The sequence below is a fragment of the Helianthus annuus genome, chromosome 2, assembly GCF_002127325.2.
Source record: "Helianthus annuus cultivar XRQ/B chromosome 2, HanXRQr2.0-SUNRISE, whole genome shotgun sequence".
NCBI lineage: Eukaryota > Viridiplantae > Streptophyta > Magnoliopsida > Asterales > Asteraceae > Helianthus > Helianthus annuus.
In genome coordinates this window covers 56,702,722-56,725,662 of record NC_035434.2, presented here as the reverse complement: position 1 = coordinate 56,725,662, position 22,941 = coordinate 56,702,722, and the positions used below count along the sequence as shown (strand labels likewise).

General features: G+C 37.7%; 1 protein-coding gene across 1 annotated transcript; it reads left to right on the top strand.

The window, feature by feature from the left end:
* Positions 1-1,389: 1,389 nt before the first annotated feature.
* On the top strand, positions 1,390-3,296 carry LOC110900891 (titin-like). Its single transcript, XM_022147750.2, has 4 exons — positions 1,390-1,677; positions 1,741-2,058; positions 2,328-2,931; positions 3,052-3,296. Exons 1-4 carry the CDS (start codon positions 1,390-1,392, stop codon positions 3,294-3,296), a joined length of 1,455 nt encoding a protein of 484 aa, XP_022003442.2.
* Positions 3,297-22,941: the final 19,645 nt, after the last annotated feature.

The following is a 22,941-nucleotide window of genomic DNA, read 5'->3' as shown; positions in this document are numbered from 1 at the left end:
ATTTAATCAGTTTTGAAGGGCTTGTTGAGGGTTTCGCTTAAACGGTCACTTTACATGTTCCGCTTATCTGTACAGTGTAAGGTTCCGCTTTTAAGTGCATAAATGGTTCCGCTTATGTGTTCAATTGATGGTTTTGTTTTTAGGGAAGTAAGAGGTTTCGCTTAAACGGTCATATTCATATGTTTCGCTTATATGTTCCTCAAGATGTTTCGCTTATCTGTACAGTGTCATGTTCCGCTTGTATGTTCATATATGTTCCGCTTGAATGTTCATCACAGTTTCACTTGTATATGTTCCGCTTGTATGTACATTTACATGTTCCGCTTATGAGTTCGTCACGTGTTTCGCTTATATGTTAATCAAGGTGTTTCGCTTAGTTGTACATTCACATGTTCCGCTTGTGTGTCCAAAAATAGTTCCACTTATAAGTTCAATTTGTAGTTCCACTTTTATGCACATTTATAGTTTCTCTGATTGTGCATTATATCTTGTCACTTGTAAAAGTTTAATGTTTGAAAAATTTCTAAGTGTCTCATTCAGTGTGTTTGTCATTTGCAGGTGTCTAATGTTGTATTTGATCCTCTTCACAACAGCTGTTGTGATTTGGATGTTCAAAAATATCCGGAACTGGTCAATTTCAGTGGTATATTGGAGTTCATGGGACGTATTCCCATCCAGAAGGCGTTGACTGATCAAAGACCACTGTATAGATCTCATATTGAACGATTCTGGAAAAACGCCAACTACTATGAGCAGAATAAAGTTATCTCTTCAGTTGTTGAAGTACATGGCAAGTTGGAGAAGATTCTGGTCACCGAAGCTCTTATTCTTGAAGTTGTTAACTTTCCTGATGAAGCAAATTCTCCAATGAGATTTCCAGAAAGAATGGTGAAGGGATGCATGTTAAGGATGGGATATCAGGGAGCTTTGAATGACGGAAATTATTTGAAATCAAAGTTTACAAAGCCGTATAAGTTCTTGATTCATTATGTTTTAATGTCGTTAAGTCACACCAAAGGAGGTTATGATGCGATGCATGACTACCAAATGAATATGGTGACTGCATTGGTACTAAACAAGAAATATAATTTTTCTCATATCGTATTTCATTACATGGCAGAGAACATTACATCAAAGATCAGGTCTTGGACGTATCCGAGGTTCGTGTAGATGTTGATAGACCACGCGTATCCTGAGATCGACAGAAACATAAAAGATGACTTGTTGGTGCAATCACATATGAACAAGATTACAATTACACAGCTTGTGAAGTATCACCCAAATCACCCTGAACCGAAAGTTGATGTTGCATTCTTTGGGGCTATAAAAGATGCTAACTATGCTGATCCAGATCCAGTTGAACACTAGAACTGGAGGAATGAAGCTGAGATGAAAGAAGCGGCATATGCTGAAGAGTTGAAAGTTCTTGCAGAGTTCAAAAACACAAAGAATGAGTGGTATGTGAAAGAAACTGGGAGAAGACGCAGAAAGGCGGCTCCTATAGTTCAACAGGGTGAAGGATCGTCATCAAAACCTAGAAAGAAGCAAAAGAAAGCAGCAACAATATCTTTGATTGATGAACCGGAAGAAGATAATCCGGTGGTTACTGCAGAAAAGGAACAAGTTGTAACTGCTGAAGACGATCCATTTAATGTTGATCAGTTGTTTGATACAGATGTCTTGGAAACAGGGCCATAAATTATTGCTGATGTTAATAAAGTGGTAAATGCTGAAAGTCAGAAAGAGAAAGAGAAGATTGTTGAAGATATTGAGGGTGACGATGTAGATAAGAGTACAACAAGTTCATCAAGTTCTTCAGATGATGGTATTAACGAGATTGAAAGTCGAAAAAGAATTCAAGAAGAGATAGAAAAAGAAAAGCTGTTAAGGAAGAGAAAGAGACATGAAAAGGATGATGATGATGTTTATGTGCCTTCTCCAGAGCATGTCTCAGGATCACAATCTTCTCCGAGAGTTAGAAAGAAAGCTGGAGGTCGAAAGAAAGTGGTTTCTCCAAAGATTCTCAAAGCTACTCCAAAGATCAAAGTGCCAAAGATTGTGCTCAAGAAGAAACAAACAAAGAAACCACCTACACCACCACATGAATCAACTCCACCACAATCACCTATCCAATCACCACCCCGACAACCTACTTCACCACAACAATCCTCACCACCTAAACAACCAACACCTCCAAGACAACCATCACCTATTCATCAAACACCACCACCACAACAACCTTTTGTTACCTACAAGAAATATTTCAAACACCTCCACTCACCCAAATGCAACCTGGTTTGTCTAACAATGGTCTTTATACTCCACAGGATAATCTTTTAGATGTTGGAGATTTTGATTTTGCCAACACTTCACAAGTCAAAAATGTTGAAAAGAAAGTTGAAGAAGTTGTTGCTGAGAACAAGAGGCTAGCAGCTGAAAACAAGAAAGTGTCTGATAGGGAGAAAGTTTTAGAAATGTGTGTGAAGAAGCTGGAGATGAATAACAAAGAGTTGGTGAAAAAGATTGAATCTGATCAATCAGAAATTGATATCTTGAAGGTTAGAGTTGCTGAACTTGAAGAAGAAAAGGCTAGACATGATGAACAGAATGAATACTTTAAGTTGAAGAACAAAGAATTTGAAGCAGCTAAAGCATTAAGAGATCACGAGTTCTATATGCTGAACAAAGTTGTTAAAAGCATGCTTGGAACATCGGTAGAACAAAAGTTTGAAGAGCTGCAGGTTGAAGAGCTCAGAGCTGAACGTCAAGCTAAAATAGAAGAGCAAATGAAAGACAAAGGCAAAGGAGTTGAAGGAAGTTCAGCTGTGACTGAAAGATCGATTGTTCCTTCAATGGTGGTTGATAATCCTGAGCCAATCACTGCAATATCTGGTTTGTTTGAGGATGAAACACATCTTGAAGAGTTGATGGGTAACAGTGATGATGAAGATGATGAAGAGGAGGATGAAGCAGAAGATGAAAAAGATGAAAAAGTGTTTTCTACGAGCAGTCATGGTTCTGATGATGATGATGATGATGATGACGCTGCAGGTGGTACAGGTTTGAAAGCTACAGAAGCTTCCAGTGAGAAAACAGTTGATGATTTGATGAATGATTCGGTAAATGAAGAATCAGGGGAAGCAAGTGGAAAGGGGGAGTCTAGTAAAACGCAGATCGTTGAACATACTGAAAAGTTAATCTTGGGATTAGATGTTTACAGAGAAATGATGCATACTGTGGATCCTGAGTTCAAGTTCGACTTTGAAGAAGAGTTGAATACTTTTGATATCAATTAACAGCCTGAATACACGTAGAAGTATATTGAAGAGGCTGATAAGTACAACACAGTTGAAATTGAAGACTAGACGGATGATGAAGATGTGGTTGAAGATACTTCTAAGTATCCTACACTTATGGAGTTCTTTGCAGAGGAAAATAGAGAAGAATTAAGAAAAAAAGTAGTTGAGGCGGTGAAAGATAAAAACTTCGAGAGCACTCAAAAGGAAATGGAAAAGGAAGATAGATCGAAGTGGTTCAGAAAGAGTCATGAGAGAAAGTTTAAAAGACCTTTGAAGTATTATGAACGTGATCGAAGCGTATCTCTTGGTGACATCATCAGTTGGGGTTTCTTACCTCAGGTGAATGCGTATGCAATTAGAAGAGAGTGCGGAGTTCAGTACTTTGAACGTTTATATGACATCATGTCATTACCATGGTGGAATGTGGATGAACTGCCAAAGGTTAGATGTTTGGATTATCATATTCGAAAGAATGATGTTGCTATGTGGGGCTACATTAAATATGAATCGTTGAAAGAGTTTCGTAAATGGAAGCCACATCATCCTAAGAGGGTGCAGAGGGTTGATCCTGAAACGGGAGTTGAAGAGACTATTTTGAATGTTAAACCGCCAAGAACGATGAAAACAATACCAATGCCTCAGATGGAACAAGACTTTTATAAAGGCTTCATTGGTTGGGTTTATAGTTGTATTTCTACCAAAGCCATTATTACTTACAGAGCAGGAGGGGAGATTCGAGAGATACATGTTTATGATCCCATGTGGCTTGTAAATTGCTCTGCGAAGGATATAGAATGCCTTTTCATCAACAAGATTCACTATCAACCAGCAGATAGAGAACAAGCGCAGCAGTTTCAACGTGTTGTTTCCCTTTGCTTTTAAAAAGGTATCAATTCTGAGACTAAATGGAAATCATCTTGGTGGTCGCTTGATGAGAAGATGAAAAGGAAAGCCAAATGTGAACGTCAAAAGCTTGAAGAAAAGAAAGGTACGTTTTTTAAGATGCAAGCTAAAGAAGAGAAAGCGAAGAAGAAAGAGAATGAAAGAATAAGGATTGCGCTTAGCAGGAAGCCGAAACCAAGGGAAGAGTCGTTCAGAGCTGTTTGAAGACCCAAAGACAAGACGAAGACTGCGGCTGTATCCAAGGGGGAGTTTGTTGGTGCATAATGTCTAAAGCATGCGTCTTAGTCTTAGTTAATCAATGTATAGGGTCTAGTTATGTTAATTATGTATTGTATAGGGGTTAGTTGTGTAAAAATTGGGTTTTCATGTAAAGGTTTCGCTTATATGGACATGTCCATATAAGCGAAACTATTTGTTAAAAGGTTTCGCTTTTATGGTATGTTCACATAAGCGAAACTATTCCCCTATAAATACCCTAAGTGTTTTCTCATTTTGTACGTTGATGTCACAAGTGTAGCCGACCTGTTGACCTTGTATTTCATGAAAGTTTAATGAGAAAACGGTGTTAAAGTGTATTACTTCTGTTTCTACTCATTTCTTCTATAGTTTTGCTTTGATTCATGCCAAATATGCATTCCCGCTACATATTCGGTAGGTACTAGCTCGAATTGACTCATTTGACTGTCATACTCGGTCCTACAATTACAGTCAAATGAGTCAATTCGAGCTAGTACCTACCGAATATGTAGCGGAAATCCATATTTGGCATGAATCAAAGCAAAACTGTAGAAGAAATGAGTAGAAATAGAAGTAATACACTTTAACACCGTTTTCTCATTAAACTTTCATGAAATACAAGGTCAGCAGGTCGGCTACACTTGTGACATCAACGTACAAAATGAGAAAACACTTAGGGTATTTATAGGGGAATAGTTTCGCTTATGTGAACATACCATAAAAGCGAAACCTTTTAACAAATAGTTTCGCGTATATGGACATGTCCATATAAGCGAAACCTTTACATGAAAACCCAACTTTTACACAACTAACCCCTATACAATACATAATTAACATAACTAGACCCTATACATTGATTAACTAAGACTAAGACGCAGGCTTTAGACATTATGCACCAACACGTATTAGTAAGAAGCTTAAGCGTACGCCTACGATAATAAGTTCTAAGCATACCGTTGAGTTAGCAACTGGTAGAAACATCGAGGCCTCACACGTCATCAGTAACTGCAAACTAGTATTGTCTGGTCAGAGCTTTAGCATCGATCTTTTCCCTATCGTTCTTGGAAGCTTCGACGTCGTCATTGGTATGGATTGGTTATCCAAACATCACGCTGAAATCCTCTGTCAAGAGAAAATGGTTCGCATTCCCCGCCGTTCTGGCAAACCCCTTATCGTTCAAGGTGACAAAGGCGGAGAAGTCACAGGCATAATCTCGTTTTTAAAGGCCCAGAAGTGTTTACGAAAGCGGCTCACCGCTATCTTAGCACTCGTCACCGACACCCTGGAAAAGGAAACGAGGATTGAAAAATTTCCAGTGGTACGCGACTACCCCGAGGTATTTCCTGAAGAACTACCTGGACTCCCTCCTCATCGTCAGGTCGAATTCCAAATCGAGCTAACTCCCGGAGCGACGCCTATAGCTCGAGCGCCTTATCGACTAGCCCCCGCAGAACTGAAGGAACTTCCTACGCAACTACAAGAAGTATTGATAAAGGATTTATTCGTCCTAGTTCGTCGCCCTAGGGTGCACCAGTACTCTTCGTCAAAAAGAAGGATGGCACATTCCGTATGTGCATCGACTATCGTGAGCTGAATAAGGTCACCATCAAGAATCGTTACCCTCTTCCACGTATCGACGATCTATTCGATCAGTTGCAAGGATCGAGCTACTATTCTAAGATTGACCTGCCATCAGGTTATCATCAGCTGAGAGTCCGTAATGAAGACACCTCGAAAACTGCGTTCAGAACTCGTTATGGTCATTACGAGTTCCTCGTCATGCCCTTTGGAATGACTAACGCGCCTGCGGTTTTCATGGATCTCATGAACCGAGTGTGCAAGCCTTACCTTGACAAGTTCGTAATTATGTTTATCGACCACATCCTGATCTACTTGAAAAGTCAAGAGGAGCATGAACAACACCTGCGTCTTATTCTCGAACTCCTTCGCAATGAACAACTGTACGCCAAGTTCTCGAAATGCGACTTCTGGCTTCGAGAAGTCCACTTCCTTGGGCACGTGGTCAATAAGGACGGAATTCACGTCGATCCAGTTAAGATCGACTCTATAAAGAATTGGCCTACACCTAAGACTCCGACCGAAGTTCGCCAATTCTTGGGATTGGCGGGATATTATCGTAGATTCATCAAGGGATTTTCAAAGATCGCTCAACCCCTCACGACCCTCACCCAGAAGGGTGTCGCTTACAAATGGAATAAAGCTCAGGAGTTTGCTTTTCAGAAGCTAAAGGATAACCTCTGTAGAGCTCCTATTCTCTCGTTACCTGAAGGTACCGACGACTTTGTGGTTTACTGCGATGCGTCTATTCATGGGCTCGGTTGCGTGTTAATGCAACGCGGGAAGGTTATTGCTTACGCTTCTCGACAACTTAAGACTCACGAAAGGAACTACACTACGCACGACTTGGAATTACCTGTACGGTACCAGGTGCACCATTTACACCGATCACAGGAGTCTCGAGCATATCTTCAAGCAAAAGGAGTTAAACATGCGACAAAGCCGATGGGTCGAACTCTTGAATGATTACGAATGCGCAATCAAGTACCATCCTGGCAAAGCCAATGTCGTAGCAGACGCCCTCGGTCGAAAGGACACTACACCTAAGCGCGTGCGAGCGTTGCAACTTACCATCCAGTCTAACCTCCCTACTCAAATACGAGGTGCTCAGGTTGAAGCATTGAAACCAGAAAACATCATGGCTGAGTCCCTGCGAGGATCGAGGAAACGTTTAGAACAAAAGGAAGACGGCGCTTACTATGTGACAGGGTGCATTTGGGTTCCACTCTATGGAGATCTACATGAACTTGTGATGGACGAAGCACACAAATCTCGTTACTCGATACATCCTGGTTCGGATAAGATGTACCACGATCTCAAGATTACATATTGGTGGCCTGGTATGAAGGCCATCATAGCCACCTACGTTAGCAAGTGCTTAACCTGTGCTAAAGTCAAGGTCGAATACTAGAAGCCGTCAGGCTTGTTGCAACAACCGGAACTACCAAAATGGAAATGGGAGCAAATTTCCATGGATTTCGTCACAGGCTTGCCAAGATCTCAAAGCGGGAACGATACCATATGGGTCATCATGGACCGCCTTACCAAGTCCGCACACTTTCTCGCGATCAAGGAAACCGATAAGTATTCAAAACTTGCTGCAATCTACCTGAAGGAAATAGTTGCTAGGCACGGAGTGCCAATCTCTATCATTTCCGATCGTGACCCAAGCTTTACATCCGAATTATGGCAAGCTACGCATAGATCTTTTGGCTCACGTCTGGATATGAGCACTGCTTACCACCCACAGACCGATGGCCAAACGGAACGTACCATCCAAACGCTTGAAGACATGCTGAGAGCATGTGTTATTGATTTTGGAGACGGGTGGGAACGACACTTACCGTTGGTAGAGTTCTCCTACAACAACAGCTACCACACCAGCATTCAGGCAGCACCCTTTGAGGCATTGTACGGTCGTAAATGCCGATTGCCTCTGTGTTGGGCAGAAGTTGGCGAAAGTCAAATTACTGGCCCGGAACTTGTAGTCGAGACTACAGAAAGAATTGCCCAGATAAAGCTATGCATGGCGGCAGCTCGTGACCGTCAGAAAAGTTACGCTGATAAGCGTAGGAAACCGCTAGAATTCTAGGTCGGTGACCGGGTTCTACTTAAAGTCTCACCCTGGAAGGGTGTGGTTCGTTTTGGTAAACGGGGCAAGCTTAATCCGCGATATGTCGGACCATTTGAAGTTAACGGGATAATCGGTAAGGTTGCTTACAGATTGAATCTACCTGAAGAACTGAGTGCGGTGCACAACGTCTTTCACGTGTCTAATCTGAAGAAGTGTCTATCAGATGAAACGCTCATAATTCCTTTCAAGGAACTAACTTTTGAGGATCAGCTACACTTTATTGAGGAACCGATTGAGATCATGGATCGAGAAATCAAAACCCTCAAACGTAGCCAGATACCTATTGTACGAGTTCGTTGGAACTCGTGCCGTGGCCCAGAGTTTACCTGGGAGCGGGAAGACCAGATGAAGCGCAAATACACCCAGCTGTTCCCTAACGAAACTCCCAGCATTGAAGCTATAACAGAATTTCGGGACGAAATTCCAAACTAACGGGGGGATGATGTGACACCCCGTTGAAACGTTTTCACTCATACTAGCTTGACAGTGGCTGCCTTAACTTTCGGGACGAATGTTCTTAAAACTTGGGGATAATGTGACACTCTAGGTTTTCCCGAGCAACCTCCTTATTTAGCATTATGTGTACGTAAACTATTAAATGATGATTTGAGAATTATCTGGATGTATTATGTGATGCTTATTTTAAATTTAGGGGTATGTAATATATATGTATGTATAAGTGAGCCGAGACCACAAACCCGACTCAAGACCATTCGGTATCGAGTGAACAGTTGGGTCATTTGGGTCGCACCACCTCCATGAGCCCATTCAGACCCATTAGGGTGCATGGCCCTTGAATGGGTTATAAAACCCCCACATAAGCCGATACCTTCCTATTTTGGACACCTAAACCCCCAAGCATTCCCTCACACTCACTCCCACACACACTCTCTCTCTCCCTCTCACACTAAAACCCTAAAACACCACCATAATCCTCCTTCCCCACCTTTCGGATCCAAACGGCAGCGGCAAAGCTCTTGGATCAGCTTGTGTTCTTCACTCGAGGATTATCGGACAACAAACCTACTCATTTCTACACTCAAAATCCTTAGCCGGTTAGTGTTTCTTTTAGCACATGATAAAAGTGTTGATTATGTGATAATGTGCATTGTGGCTATTGTTTATGTATGATGAAAGTGTTTGCTTGATCTAATGGGTTCTTGTTTGTTAATGATACATGCTTGGTTGCAATATCTTAGATGAACATGACTTTTGTAGGATAACATTTTGTTAAGATGTTTTAAATGGCAAAGGAATGATAGTTTAGGATTGTTTATGACCATCTGAATTATGTTAGATGTTATAAAACAAATGTTTGTTCGATGATGGGTTGCAAAATGATCTTGATATCTGGATTATGGAGTAAATTGCTAAAATCGTCCCTGACATTTATTCACATTTGCTAGATCCATCCAAAAAATGTTTTTTTCTCATAGGAACCACTGAAGTTTCAAAAAAATTGCTAAATCCATCCAAAATGACTAATACTCTTAACAATACTAAGTTGATAGAGGGGTAATTTCATCATTCTTTTAATTTATTTAATTTACCTTTTTTTAATAGGTTATTACATGCCCCCACCCCTTTATATGAGGTTGTATGCACTGATAAACCATCTGAGACATCAGACATGCGTATGTTGATAGTTACTTGGATGATTATCATATTGTATTATCTTCGAGGGGATTATTGAATGATGTTCAAATGTATTGGTTATCATTGAAAGATGTTGTAATGTACTAGTTATCATCTAATGAAATCGATGGCTATTTTTTGCATTTGACAGAATGTATTTGTTACTATCTTTTTCTTTACTTCTGGCTGACCCATATAAGCATTTTGTATTCGACGGAATGTATTTGTTATGTTTGTTTGATAAAGCCGATCCAGCTGACCCATTTGATGGCTGTTTTCATATCAGCTGGTTCAGACAAGCAATTGAATAAACCATTTCAACCTGACCTTTGATGGAGGTTGTGAAACCCGAGTGTTAATGTGCGTATTTTGTGTGATTTATTGTCGTTTATGTGATTATATACTTTGAATATGTTCACTACGAGTTTTCGTGGTTTCTCAGGTTAAACGCGTAATACGGTGAAGTTAGAGTGATTAGAGATTAAGCGGAACGGCCAAAGTTAATAAACATAGTACATGGCGTTTTTCGGGATTGGTTTCGGATCGAATGCTACCTTAGAAGTGCGAGAGATGTGAAAGTAATGATGTCATTTGCTAAAAGTTGAATATGAAGTCAGCAGATACAAGACGTAGCCTATGGATTGAAAGCGTAGCTTACGGTTGGGCAAAGATGAAAGAAACAGAATGTACGTTTCGTAACTTACGGTGTGGAGACGTTGCTTACGGCTGTAGCATATACTACATCAATATCACAATTTTCAGGGGGCGGTGCATGTGAATTAATGAGACTTGTGGATTTATGGATTGGGCCGCTAATACAAAGGTGGGCATCATAATTAAATTGTTTCCACCAAATCTGAAAAGGAAATAAGACTTTTTGGCACAAGTCACGTGAAGTGTTGGTGGTTTTTGTCTAACATCATATCATCATCACAATTCACAAATAATATCATCATATTGACGGCAGTTCTTGGGGGACTACATTATTAAGCCATCAAATCATCATCACAAATAAATATTACAGGGTTTTAAAAAAGTAAAAGACATCATCATCACGTGCACACATCTTTGTTTGATTGAGAGAAGAAACAATATTATTATTGAAGGCAGACACATGGAGGAGATTTATGCACAAAAACACAATAACGTCACAATTACCCATCATTTTCATGGGTTGCATGTGTTGTTGGAGCAGTGGGCCGCCATCTTGACTTGGTGGACCTCTGAGACGGCAGAAAAGACACACACATATACTTTTGGGCCGATGACATCACATGATTATTGAATCCACACACGCACATGTGGGCTTGGGTTTGATTCGACGGCAACATTAAGGCATACATATCATCTTTGACAGTGGGAATTCTAATCATCATCGATCTTCACTAATCCGCACAAGACCGAATCGATCATGAGTTCAACTTTATACCAAGCTTTGGAAGATGGTACGCGTATCATGAGCGGCTAAATCTCTCGTGGACACTCTGGGTGAATGATTCTTGTGAGACACTTTTAATTTTAGTTTCTGTTTTTATTGAGATTTGGATTTGTAGTCGGGTGACAGCCGATTATTTACATGATTATATTATTTGTGTGACAGACAAATCCTGAGTGACAGTCAGAGTTATAATTATGTGTTGAATCCAATTATGCTTTTGTTGATTGAATGATTCCTATGTATGCTGGTTTTAATATTTACCTGATCAATTAATATTAAGATTTTGAACTGCATAGGTAATTGGTAGATGTGACAGATTTACTATTCAATCAATAGCATCCAATAAAATCAGAACTAGGTTATTAGTAATTACAGAATCTGAATCCCGGGGTGCTCACATTTTCTCATCATTATTTATTACAACTCAATCTTTTTCTTAATTGCAACTTGCTTCATGTGTTTTAATTCCATATCAGTTTTATAATCATCAGTTAGTTTAGTAAAATTTACAAACAAATAATAATTAGCATTAACCACAGACTCCTCTGGATTCGATACCCTGCTTACCCTAGCTACCTAGGTTAATTAGGTTTTTGCATGTCACTAACGACAGACATCAACCTTTCCATTCAATGTTGAAATCATGTTTTTATCCGGCTTATTCCGATCCACCTTTCCATTATATATCTATTTTCTACAGAAAAAGCTCTCGGTATTATTCGTTCATCCTAATAAACAACAAGTGTTCAACAAGGTCTGTTTAGTAATTTTTAACTTGATATTAGCGATATTGGTTAAAAGTAAAGTTTAAATTATACCAACTCTTTGGCAGTCAAATGTTGTAATGAGCTCCGGATTACTGTTAATGGCAGTTAAGGGTCTGTTATTCCCAGCTGTTCTCCACTTCACACATACTGAATTGCATTTCGAGAAATTGAACCTGCTAATATTTATCATACGCAGATCGCAGATGGTTTATCAGTGCATACAACCTCATACAAAAGGGTGGGGCATGTAATAACATGTTAAAAAAAGGGTAAATTAAATAAATTAAAAAAATGACTAAATTACCCCTCTATCAACTTAGTATTGTTAGAGTATTAGTCATTTTGGATGGATTTAGTAACTTTTTTGAAACCCTAGTGGTTCCTATGAGAAAAAAACCTTTTTTGGATGGATCTAGCAAATGTAAACAAACGCCAGGGACGATTTTAGCAATTTACTCCTGGATTATCTGTTATGATTCTTGTCCATAGAATGCATGGTAATGTAAGATGAACATGTTTGATTTAATATGAAAACTTAAAAGATGAACTACTTGAAGATCATGAAAAACATTTGAAAAATGCTTGTTTGATCCGTTTTGTTTGAGAATTAGACAAGGAAACATGTTTTTGCAATTCTATTGGATAGTACAAGTTGGACAGGTGTGTGAGTCGAGCCCCCGGTTTCGACTCGAGACCATCAAAGAGACAACTCGAGACCAGGCAGCAAACATCAAGGACTCGTGACTAGCTACTTCTCGACTCGAGACCTCATGATCTCGACTTGAGACTGGACCCGAGACCTCCAAGGCTGCTACTCATATATACACCACTCGAGAACAGAGGTTGCGACTCGAGACAAGCCATTCGTAACCCGTGACCTATTGGTTTCAACTCGAGACCACGAGTCGACACCACCTGGTCTCGACTGGGCTGTGCGACTCAGTTATTGGGCCACCAAATGTGACAACGTGTTTTGGGCTTCTAGCTGTGCTACTGTGCTATGTGCTGATTGACTGTTTAAGGATTAGAACAGGCCCAATAACTTAAAAGGTAATTGTATGTGAAACATGCTGCTGATTAACTGTTAGTAAGATAGGATATGCCCAATAGCACTTGTGATTTGCATGTTATGTGTTAGAAACGTGTAAGATATACGTGACTTGTTTGTATCCGAGCTTGACCCAAACTGGTAACCATGTTAGGACGTGGTGACCAGCGTGCTTGACTAAGTAAACTAATCTGCCGAGCAACCCAAGGTGAGTTCATAACTTCTAAAGCATGCGTTCCTGGTGGTTTGGGAAACGGAACTTATAACAACGCTATCCCTTTGTAAGGGATACAAACCTACTTCTCTTCCCTTTATATGGGACCTTTAGTTAATTACTATTTATATTGGACGCAACAAGCAATACTAAACGAAACTCTATCACTCAAGTCCCTACTACTTAATACCGATTAGTCGTCGGGGCCTAGCGAACGAGTTATTAGTTGATAGCGCTATTTAGGTCTTACCAGCCTCACACCATGCCCGTGTATGGGATCGGGAGTGAACTAATAGACTCTGGCAACCGTCAATGATGATAGAACATTGACAAACGGGGCACTCTACGGAAACGTACGGTCGCATAGTATTCGGTATTGTAAAACCAGTTTAGTAGCTTACTTAAGGGGTAGCTCCCCTTGGCATGGTATACATGAGTAAATTAACTGTTGAAACACGTTTTTGGAATTAAAAAACTGAACAAACTCGTGAACTCGCCAACATTATGTTGATACCCTACTGCATGCTTTGCAGGTACCCAGTGACTCAGGAGCTTGCAGCTTGGGGATGTGTAGTGGTCGTCTTAACCCGTGTGTTGGGTTCTTTAATAAACTTAAACTATGAACTTTGTTTGAACTGTTTTGCCTATGCTTCCGCTACTTACCTAAACTACTATATGAACATAAAACTTTTGGACTTTGATTATGATATTTTCTAACCCTGTGGTTGGTGAATATTACTTATGTTATTAATTAAATTGCTCAGTATAATTGGTGGCTGGATCCTGGTCAGTCACACGCCTCGCGATAGTACTCCGCATGTGGTTTTGAGGGTGTGACAAAACTCATGCACGTTTCGAAAATACCCGTGTGTTTTGTAAACTGGTGTGTTTAGCATAAGAATTTCGTAAACCATTAGAGTTTCGGGAAATTCATTTATAAAAGTGGTTTAGAAATATGTAGTTTTCGTTCATCGAAATATTTTGTACTTTTGTGAAACTTGCATGTCTTTCCACCCCCGAAAACATTTATAAAAATGTAAAATTGTACAAAGTGGGGGTTATGAACTCAACTCGATATCCTTGTGCATAGCTAGGATAATATGATCGGAAATGTCGTTTCCAAAACGTAACTTACTAGCATGCAATCTATAGCAATCCTATCAAGGAATAAGCTTATAAGTTCCAATAAAAGCGTTGCTAAATTACGTCTCACCAAGCTCTAACGAATCGCTAACCAGATGATTCAAAGGGAAGATGTTAACCTGATGGAAAGATAATGATTTATTTGGTTGGTTCCATTTGTAGTCGGTGATAAGTACTAAGTTTTAGAAGCACATAGCTTGCGACAAATTTAAAATGTATATATATATATATATATATATATATGGTAGGGTAGAGTTCATTTGAAAACCACTCTTATTGCGAGAACCACGAGAAACAATGTGAACACAAAAAATACCTAAAAAACGCACATTTTTTTTTTAATTTTTTTTAAAAACTGCTATATTTGGTCCATAAAAAGAATTCGAGTAACAATTATGGATGCACATGTGCATATGTATCTTTTCTTTAACAAATTTCGTAATACATTACCAGTATTATACAATTGCACTTTCATTTACATTACCATCGTAATACTCTACTTTTTAAATTAGCAATAATAAAAACCCACATTTGCATCTATATATATGAACATGATATAACGTGTTTTGGTACAAAAAGTTTGTAATTTCGAATGATGAAGTAGGCCCATATACATGTTTTTGGTTAGTTATATCTAGTGGTTGATGGTTTGGTTATATCTGTCACTTTATGATGTAATATGTTGTTTGGTATGGTATGAAGGGTGTTGTTGTACATTTGCATAAAGTGAAAATATTATACATATTGGTAATGGTAGTGTAATATGGATAATAGGAGGTAATGGTAGCGTATTATGGATGGTATGATAGACGAAAAGAAAAGTGTATTCAAAGTAGTGTACTAAAAACACGTTATATCATGTTCATACATATAGATGCACATTTGCATTTCTATATTTGTAAGGTAAAAAGTATTGTATTACGGATGGTAGTGTAAATGAAAAGGCAATTGTTTAATACTTGTAATGTATTACGGAATTTGTCAAAGAAATGATACATATGCACATGTGCATAGATAAATTGTTAGTCATTTTTTTTGGAACGAAATATAGCGATTTTTTTAAATAATAAAAAATTGTATATTTTAGGTATTTTTAGGTATTTTTGGCTGTGTTCGCAATAAAGGGTGGTTCCTAACCGAACCTTATCCTATATATATATATATATATATATATATATATATATATATATATATATATATATATATATATATATATATATATATACACCTTTTCCTATTTGTGAACAAAATGAACTCATCATATTCTGGCTCTTGATCTTGTTTAAATATTATAAGGGTATGATTGTCATTAGACATTTAGACATTATTTTTTGTTTAAATTTAATATACATAATCAATAACAATTACTAGATAAATCCTAACCACCTCTACATTCTTGCATTCAAAACATCATAATTGTAGGTTTGAATTTGTAATATCTTGTTTCGGCACTTACAAAATTTCATAAATAAGACCATTCAAATTTATTATTATCCTGAATTAAACATGTTGCATTCATTTAATAAATAATTATTACACATATCTATACCATACATGCGGTTTACTACAATACATAAGTGTAAATAGGTTGAAAGGCATATGTACACAAGTGCTAATAAAAAACATATTTTACCTGTATCTCATTATAGCCAACACCTATAAATAGTCAAATAATACACATGTATATCTAACTTAATAAACGTATAGAGGATAAAAAACAATAATACACGTATGATGGAACATTACTTTATATAAAAACTTAATTAACTACAAATCCACAAAATGTAATATGTTTCTAGAAATAAAGAACCACACAATAGATAAGGATGTAGGATCGGTTTTGACTCTGAAACGATTGCGAACGAACGTGTGACGTGCAGAATCCGTACACGAACATGATCAAACACACGAGAATGTACTATAACCGTGATTCTTATTGAATAATATGACGAGTACAATGCACCGAGAATCACGTTTGAGGACTTTCTCTCTCTAGACTTTCTCTCTCTAAGCACTAAGCTCCTAGACCTCAAATGAGCAAAAAGTCATAATTCTAAAGCCTAAGGCATCTATTTATAGGCACAAGGTTATAAGGATTTCTCCTTATTTACAAGTTTGTCACCTTGCCCTTTTAACTACATATTACATCATAAAGTCTAGAATTCTTCTGCTTCTGCTACGGTTTTGATTGACGGAGGCGATAGACACATACTGCACTAATAGACTCCCCCTCGGATATTGCCGCAGTCAATCTCATAGCGTCTTGTCTTTCAATTCTCTTGATCATCAACAACAGCAGCTTTTATCTTTGAACGCAGTTTCAAGTCCAGAAACTGATCTTTTAACAATTAAACTCCCCCTTTCAAGCAAATTTCCCCTTGAGTGTTGATTCAGAACCTATTTCTGACTTTTACGTCTTTAGACTCCCCCTTTCAACAAGCTGGGATCGCAGTCTTGAATAGAATTCTGGCTCAAACTTTATTCATGCTAAGGTATGGGAATCTTGCTCTGCTGCTTTCACAGAATCTGAAACATCTCCTGGCTTTCTGTAGCTACAAGATCAGAAATCTGTCTTTAACCTGCACAACTCTCTACCACTTGTAAGATAAACAATTTTGACATTGAAAAGCTACTTGAATTTGTAATTTTTCAAAATTTTGATTGAAATTAATGAACCAATTAACATTCGAAAATTATTTCGTATCTCAAACACATTCTCCAAATCCTCTAGATCATCAAGTTTAGCACTTGGAATTTTGAAAAACAGCTCTCCAACATCAGTTGTCGAAAACAAGATGAAATAAAATCTTTTTGAATTTTCAAAATTTTATGCTAAAACACTCCGAAAATCTTTTTGGATTTTTATTTTTGAATGAAATACAGTAAAGAAATATATACAGACAATATTTTTGTGAGTTTATGTAAGAGGATCATATCAGTTCATGGGACAAATCACTAGCACCATTAAGCTTTAAACATTTTAAGTTCTAAACGATTCACATAGATTGACGACATAGTTGTCCTCTTAAACTCAATCTAAAAACTTTCGAAATGCTTACCGATATGTTAAGGTATATTAATTTTTGCACTAAATTCTTATGGACGCCACGATCTCAGCATATCCCCTCATAATGCAATACACTGACTCAACTAATTCTTTTAAACTTTCATCAACTGTGATATGTGCAAAAACAAAGCAGAATATTTAAACATTAATACTCAGGTCGATCTTTCGATACGCAGAGAAAGTCCAATGTTTAAACAAAATAAGAAAATAAAACAAGTTGAAGTTGTTTAGGCTTTAACCACCAGGTCGATACTCCCGTATACGCAGAGGTGATCCAAAGCTTAAACGAAACACCAAAGAAAATAAAGCAGAACGTTTAGGCACTAACATCCAGTTCGACACTCACGTATATGCAGAGGATGTCCAATGCTTAAACAAAATAAAGAAATAAAACAAGTTTAAATCTTTGCAAAATAAAATGCACAACCACAGTGACTTTTCAGCAAAGTTGTGAAAGCTCACGAACTTAACCAGTTTTTATGCTCTTTTAGCATTCAGCGATCACTGAGTAGGTACACAATCACGAAGGACAAAACTAACTATGATGCTTTCAACCATGTTTCCCACTAGAACTAGGCTTTTTCATTTAAGTTTGTATCGTTATCGCAAATCTACTAGTCTAGCTGAGCCTATCGCCACATCCTTAGTGAAACCGTTTATCACATTTGACATTTCATTTCTTTAGCATGCTGTGATAGTCCACTAATTTACTATCATTTCCTCTTATTCACAACAAAACTCATTTTTGTTTTTTCAATGTTTTTGGCATTTTCAAATTTTCTAATTTTTTAAAAATTTTTCTCCCCCTAAAATCAAAATATATTTCAATTTTGATTTTCTGGGAAAATTTGAAAACAAACTACACAAGGAAAGTGACAAACTGATATCAAATTCAATTTGCCATTCACTTGGCATAAACAATCAGAACTCTCCCTGACAACAAATTATTTTCCAATTATAATTTCAGAACACTTAAGTTTGTTTTAATCAAAAATGGTTTTTTCCGGAAAATTAGTTTTGTTTGTCTTTTCACAAACTTGGGGTTCTTTTCATCACATTGTTCTTTTATCACTTCCTGAAAAATTTAACTTTTTTAAGTTCTACCAACAAAAACACTTTGTATGAAAGATAAATCAAGTACAACTTAATGTCCCTGATTAATCTTTTGAATTTCAAAATATCACAATCGTGAATTTCTCAAGAAAGATGCCGATACCTGCTCCACGCTTACCAACCTGGAAGCTCCGGTAAGTCAGGTTTTTCATTTAAACAGATTTACCCAAGCCTGGCCAGCCTTGGGTTTGACAGTTTTAACTTCAAAACTTGGCTCCGCTGACTTTGTCGAGTCAGTTTCATTGCCTGATTGTGGCTCCTCTGACTTTGACAAGTCAGAGTCATTGCCAGAAAGTGGCTCTTTTGCTTCCGATGAAACAAATTCTTTGCCAGAAGATGGCTCTTTTGTTTTCATAGAAACAAATTCATCACCATTTTCTATTGGAACCCAATCCTTACAATGTTTAACTTTTCCAAATTTATCAACCTTTGACATGCACAATTTTCATTGTCATTTTTATACTTAAAAACTTTGATAAAGGCTTTGTCTGAAAAATTAACTTTCTTTGATTGTTCATCGGTTTGATTAGTTAACTTTTCTTTCTTTATCAACCCATTTGTCCTCAGATTTGTATCTGATGAGTTCTTTTTGCTTGACTGATCCTTGTTAGTGGAGGAAATCAATTCATCAGAACTTTTTCTCGGATTATCAGTTGTACCCGAGGACAAAATCTTTTCTAGGTACTGTCTTACTTTCTTCCTTTTCTTTCTCAGTCTGTCTTTCTGCCCTTTTGATAACTTCACCTTCTGTTTTTTCTGTTTCTTTTCTTTGGGCTTTTCTTCAACATTGACTGATTCATACAATTGTCCATGAAATTCAGCCCTCGATCTTCTCTTTGATCTCATTGGGCAATCTCTGGCAATATGACCTTTGATTCCACAGTCATAGCATCTTTTTGTCTCAAAACTCTGATTCTGGCAGTTAACAGCAATGTGTCCTTGAAAACCACATTTGTAACACACCCTGTTTTCATACCATACACCATTTTCATACCACACACTTAGATTATAACATTGAATTGCCTTGTGGTAATCATGTCTTTTCTTGTATCCTTGATTTGGCATTTGAGAACTGTGGTCAAACCTGCACCACTTATTACCAACTTTTTGTGAGTTTTGATTTTTAAATTTTTGTGGTTTTTCATAATGATTGGATGATTGAACTGATGATCTTTTATTCTCTTTTTGAAAATTTTTCGAATTTTTAACATTTTGGTTTTGTTCTACATTCTTCTTAACAGGTTTTTGCTTTGAACATTCACCTATTTCAGTAGAGTGTAAAACAGTATCTTTAAATTTTTCTTTTAATTCCAAAAATATTTTTCTTTTCTCATTTTTCTCATTTTCATCATCAGTTTTATCATCACAATATTCAATTATGAATTTGTCATAATTTGTGATATTGTCACTTATTGGAATTTCATTGATCGGTTTTGGACATACAAGATCTGGTAATGATGACGAAGCCACAAAGCCTTTCAATTTCTTTTCTAAGTCATTGATTTTGTTTCTAGCACACTCAACTTCATTTTCAAGTTGAGTAATTTTCTCAAGATGAGAATTTATTGCCTTTTCGTTTTCAATTTTATTCTCTTCTAAAAGATATTTTTCATCAATATAACAACCCTTCTTAATATCGTATTTCATAGCATTTTTTGCTGCAAGACACATATTGACTCTTCTACTCATTTCAAGAACCACATCCAAACTTATTCTTTCTAAATTCTTTTCTATTTAAATTATCAACTCCTTCTTTTTCTTATCATTTTCATGCTTGAATGTTCTCACCTCACTGAAAAAATCTCTTGGATACAACTTCAAAATTTTAGAATCCTTTTTCAGTTTAATCAAAAACTCATTCCACTCTGCAGGTAACGCATCTGCTAATTTTGATATCTGTTCATCATTTGACATTTTTATTGTTGGAACCTTAAGGTTTATTCATAGAGAATTATAATAGTACAAGGTTGATTTTGTAATGTTTTTAACTATTTTAGATTGGGTCGAACATTGTAATGGGTTGGGTGGTCTCGAGTGGGCCTTGGACTGGTATCGGTCGATTGTAGTTAGTATATAAGTTAACCTTAGTTATGATTAGGGGTTAATGGTGGAGTAGAAGGTGAAGAAGGCCACTCGAGATCTCAGTAATTGTAATCTTGTATCTGTCATCAACTTAAGGTGAATGCAAGAGTATTTTGATTTGATTATCTCGTTTGAATACTTAACTGTTTTCTTGAATCCGCTTGTGTTTGGATTCCGCACCTACACAAGTTAATCTTGATATCATTGAGAGATCCTTTGTGATTTTACAATTGGTATCAGAGCCAAGAAACCAAGTCTTGGTTCGGTTTTTGATATCATTGGATTCAAGAAAACATTAATCGGTACTAATCTTGTTTGCTAAGTGTTTTAAAGATTTTAGATCTTTGTGACTGTGTTCAGACTCAATTGTTCTTCACAAATATTGTTTAAAGTTGCTGATTTTGGATTGTGATTCATTGTTAAGGTGTTTGCTGAAATTACGGAAGGTTGTTGAGGATAAAAGATTCAAAGATATCATATCTTTGAATTTTGGAAGCTGCTGAAAATCAGGAATCACGGTTGCTGTTATCTCATCAATCTTTTTTGCAGGTCTCGACTCGCAACAGCCTTGTTCTTGAGTATTGAAGTTTTGCTCTCGACATCGGTCTCGACTCGCAACAACTTTGTTCTCGAGTATTCAAGTTCTTGTTCTCAACGCTGGTCTCGACTCGCAACAGCCTTGTTCTCGAGTATTGAAGTGTTTGTTCTCGACATCGATCTTGACTCGAAACGATTGTGTTCTCGAGTATTGAAGCTGAGGTCTCGACATCAGTCTCGACTTACATCTGCTGTAGTCTCGAGTTGTTATTTGACTCGCAACTTCAGTTTCGACATACGGTCTCGACTCGCAACATCACCTGCAACGTGAAATTTGGACATCTGGACTTTAGAACTTAATTAATTAATTAATCAGTAATTTAATTAAGGACTTAAGCAACCATGACCTCGAACAATCAAACTGTGGACTTGGCAGGCATGTCTAAACATCAAGAACTGGATTCCATCATTGGAACTACCACTCGTGTTCCTCGGTTGTTAGATGGAAATGAATTCCCTGAGTGGAAGTGGCGTTTCGAGAAACATGTTAAGGTCAAAGATGCAAAAATCTGGCGTAGCATTTTAAGAGGCCCAAGAGAAATTATGATGGACAGTCCAACTGATGAGGGTGTGAAAGTGAAAAAACCTGTTGATAAGTATACTGAAGAAGATTTTAAGATTGTTGAGGAAGATGAGATGGCTTTTTCTTACCTGACCATGGCATTGGGACCAGACATTGCCATTGGTTTTCGCACTTGCAAGTCTGCTAAGGAATTGTGGGAATCATTGATAGATGTCTACGAAGGAAATGAAGATATGAAAGAAAGTCGCAGGAATCTATTGAGTCAAAATTTCAACAACTTCAACCATATATATGGAGAGACTGTTGATAATCAAATTCAGAGATTCGCTAAGTTGGTTACTCAAATGCAGATGGAGGAGATGCAGACGTCCAATGCTTCAACAAATAGGCAGCTTCTGAATGCTTTACCAAAAAGCTGGGATCATCACGTCGCTATGATAAAGAAAACTAAGGATCTGGCAAGATGCAGCTTATCTGAAATGATTTCTCACATTAAGGCTTGTGAGCTAGATGATAAACAAAGAGAAACAAATTACAAGAACAGCATGTTGGCTGCAGGATTCACCGCAACAACCCCAAATTCAAGCAACAATACTGCCTTTGTATCTCATGTTGGTTTTCAAATGTTCAGCAACTCTGCTTCTGCTAAAGCAACATCTACCTCACCAAATCTGTACTACTCTGGAACTCCCGCTCCTGCTGTTGCTATACCACCTTCTGCTAATGCAAATGTTACTCCTACTGCTGCTGCATCGTCAACTCACACTGCTACAAACGAGATGATTGCTTTCTTCTCGCAACAGACAAAGGAAAACCTTGAAATAGTCGCTTCTGTCATAAACTGCTTGAATGCTTTTGCTACTGGTAAACTCGGTCCTCCTAAGTTTTCCATGGATGACTTGGATCAAATTCATCCCGAAGATGTAGAAGAAATGGATATAACTTGGCAGATGGCTATGGCGGCATTTAGAGCCAAAAACCTCATGAGGAAAACCGGGAAAAACAAGTGGCAAGGTCTTACCTTTACAGGACCCACAAAAATGCCATTTGAGTTTCGTTGCTACAACTGTCATGAACAAGGTCATTTGGCTAGAAACTGTACCAAACCTAAGGTCAATGGTGAACAAACTCCAGTCCAACCTGCTGCACCTGCTACACCCAAT

Coding starts and splice junctions, on each gene's coding strand:
- LOC110900891 (XM_022147750.2), top strand. CDS start 1,390: ATGAAAGAAGCGGCATATGCTGAAGAGTTGAAAGTTCTTGCAGAGTTC. Junction 2,059..2,327: donor AGATCAAAGTGCCAAAGATT/GTGCTCAAGAAG, acceptor TATACTCCACAG/GATAATCTTTTAGATGTTGG. Junction 2,932..3,051: donor ACATCTTGAAGAGTTGATGG/GTAACAGTGATG, acceptor ATGACGCTGCAG/GTGGTACAGGTTTGAAAGCT.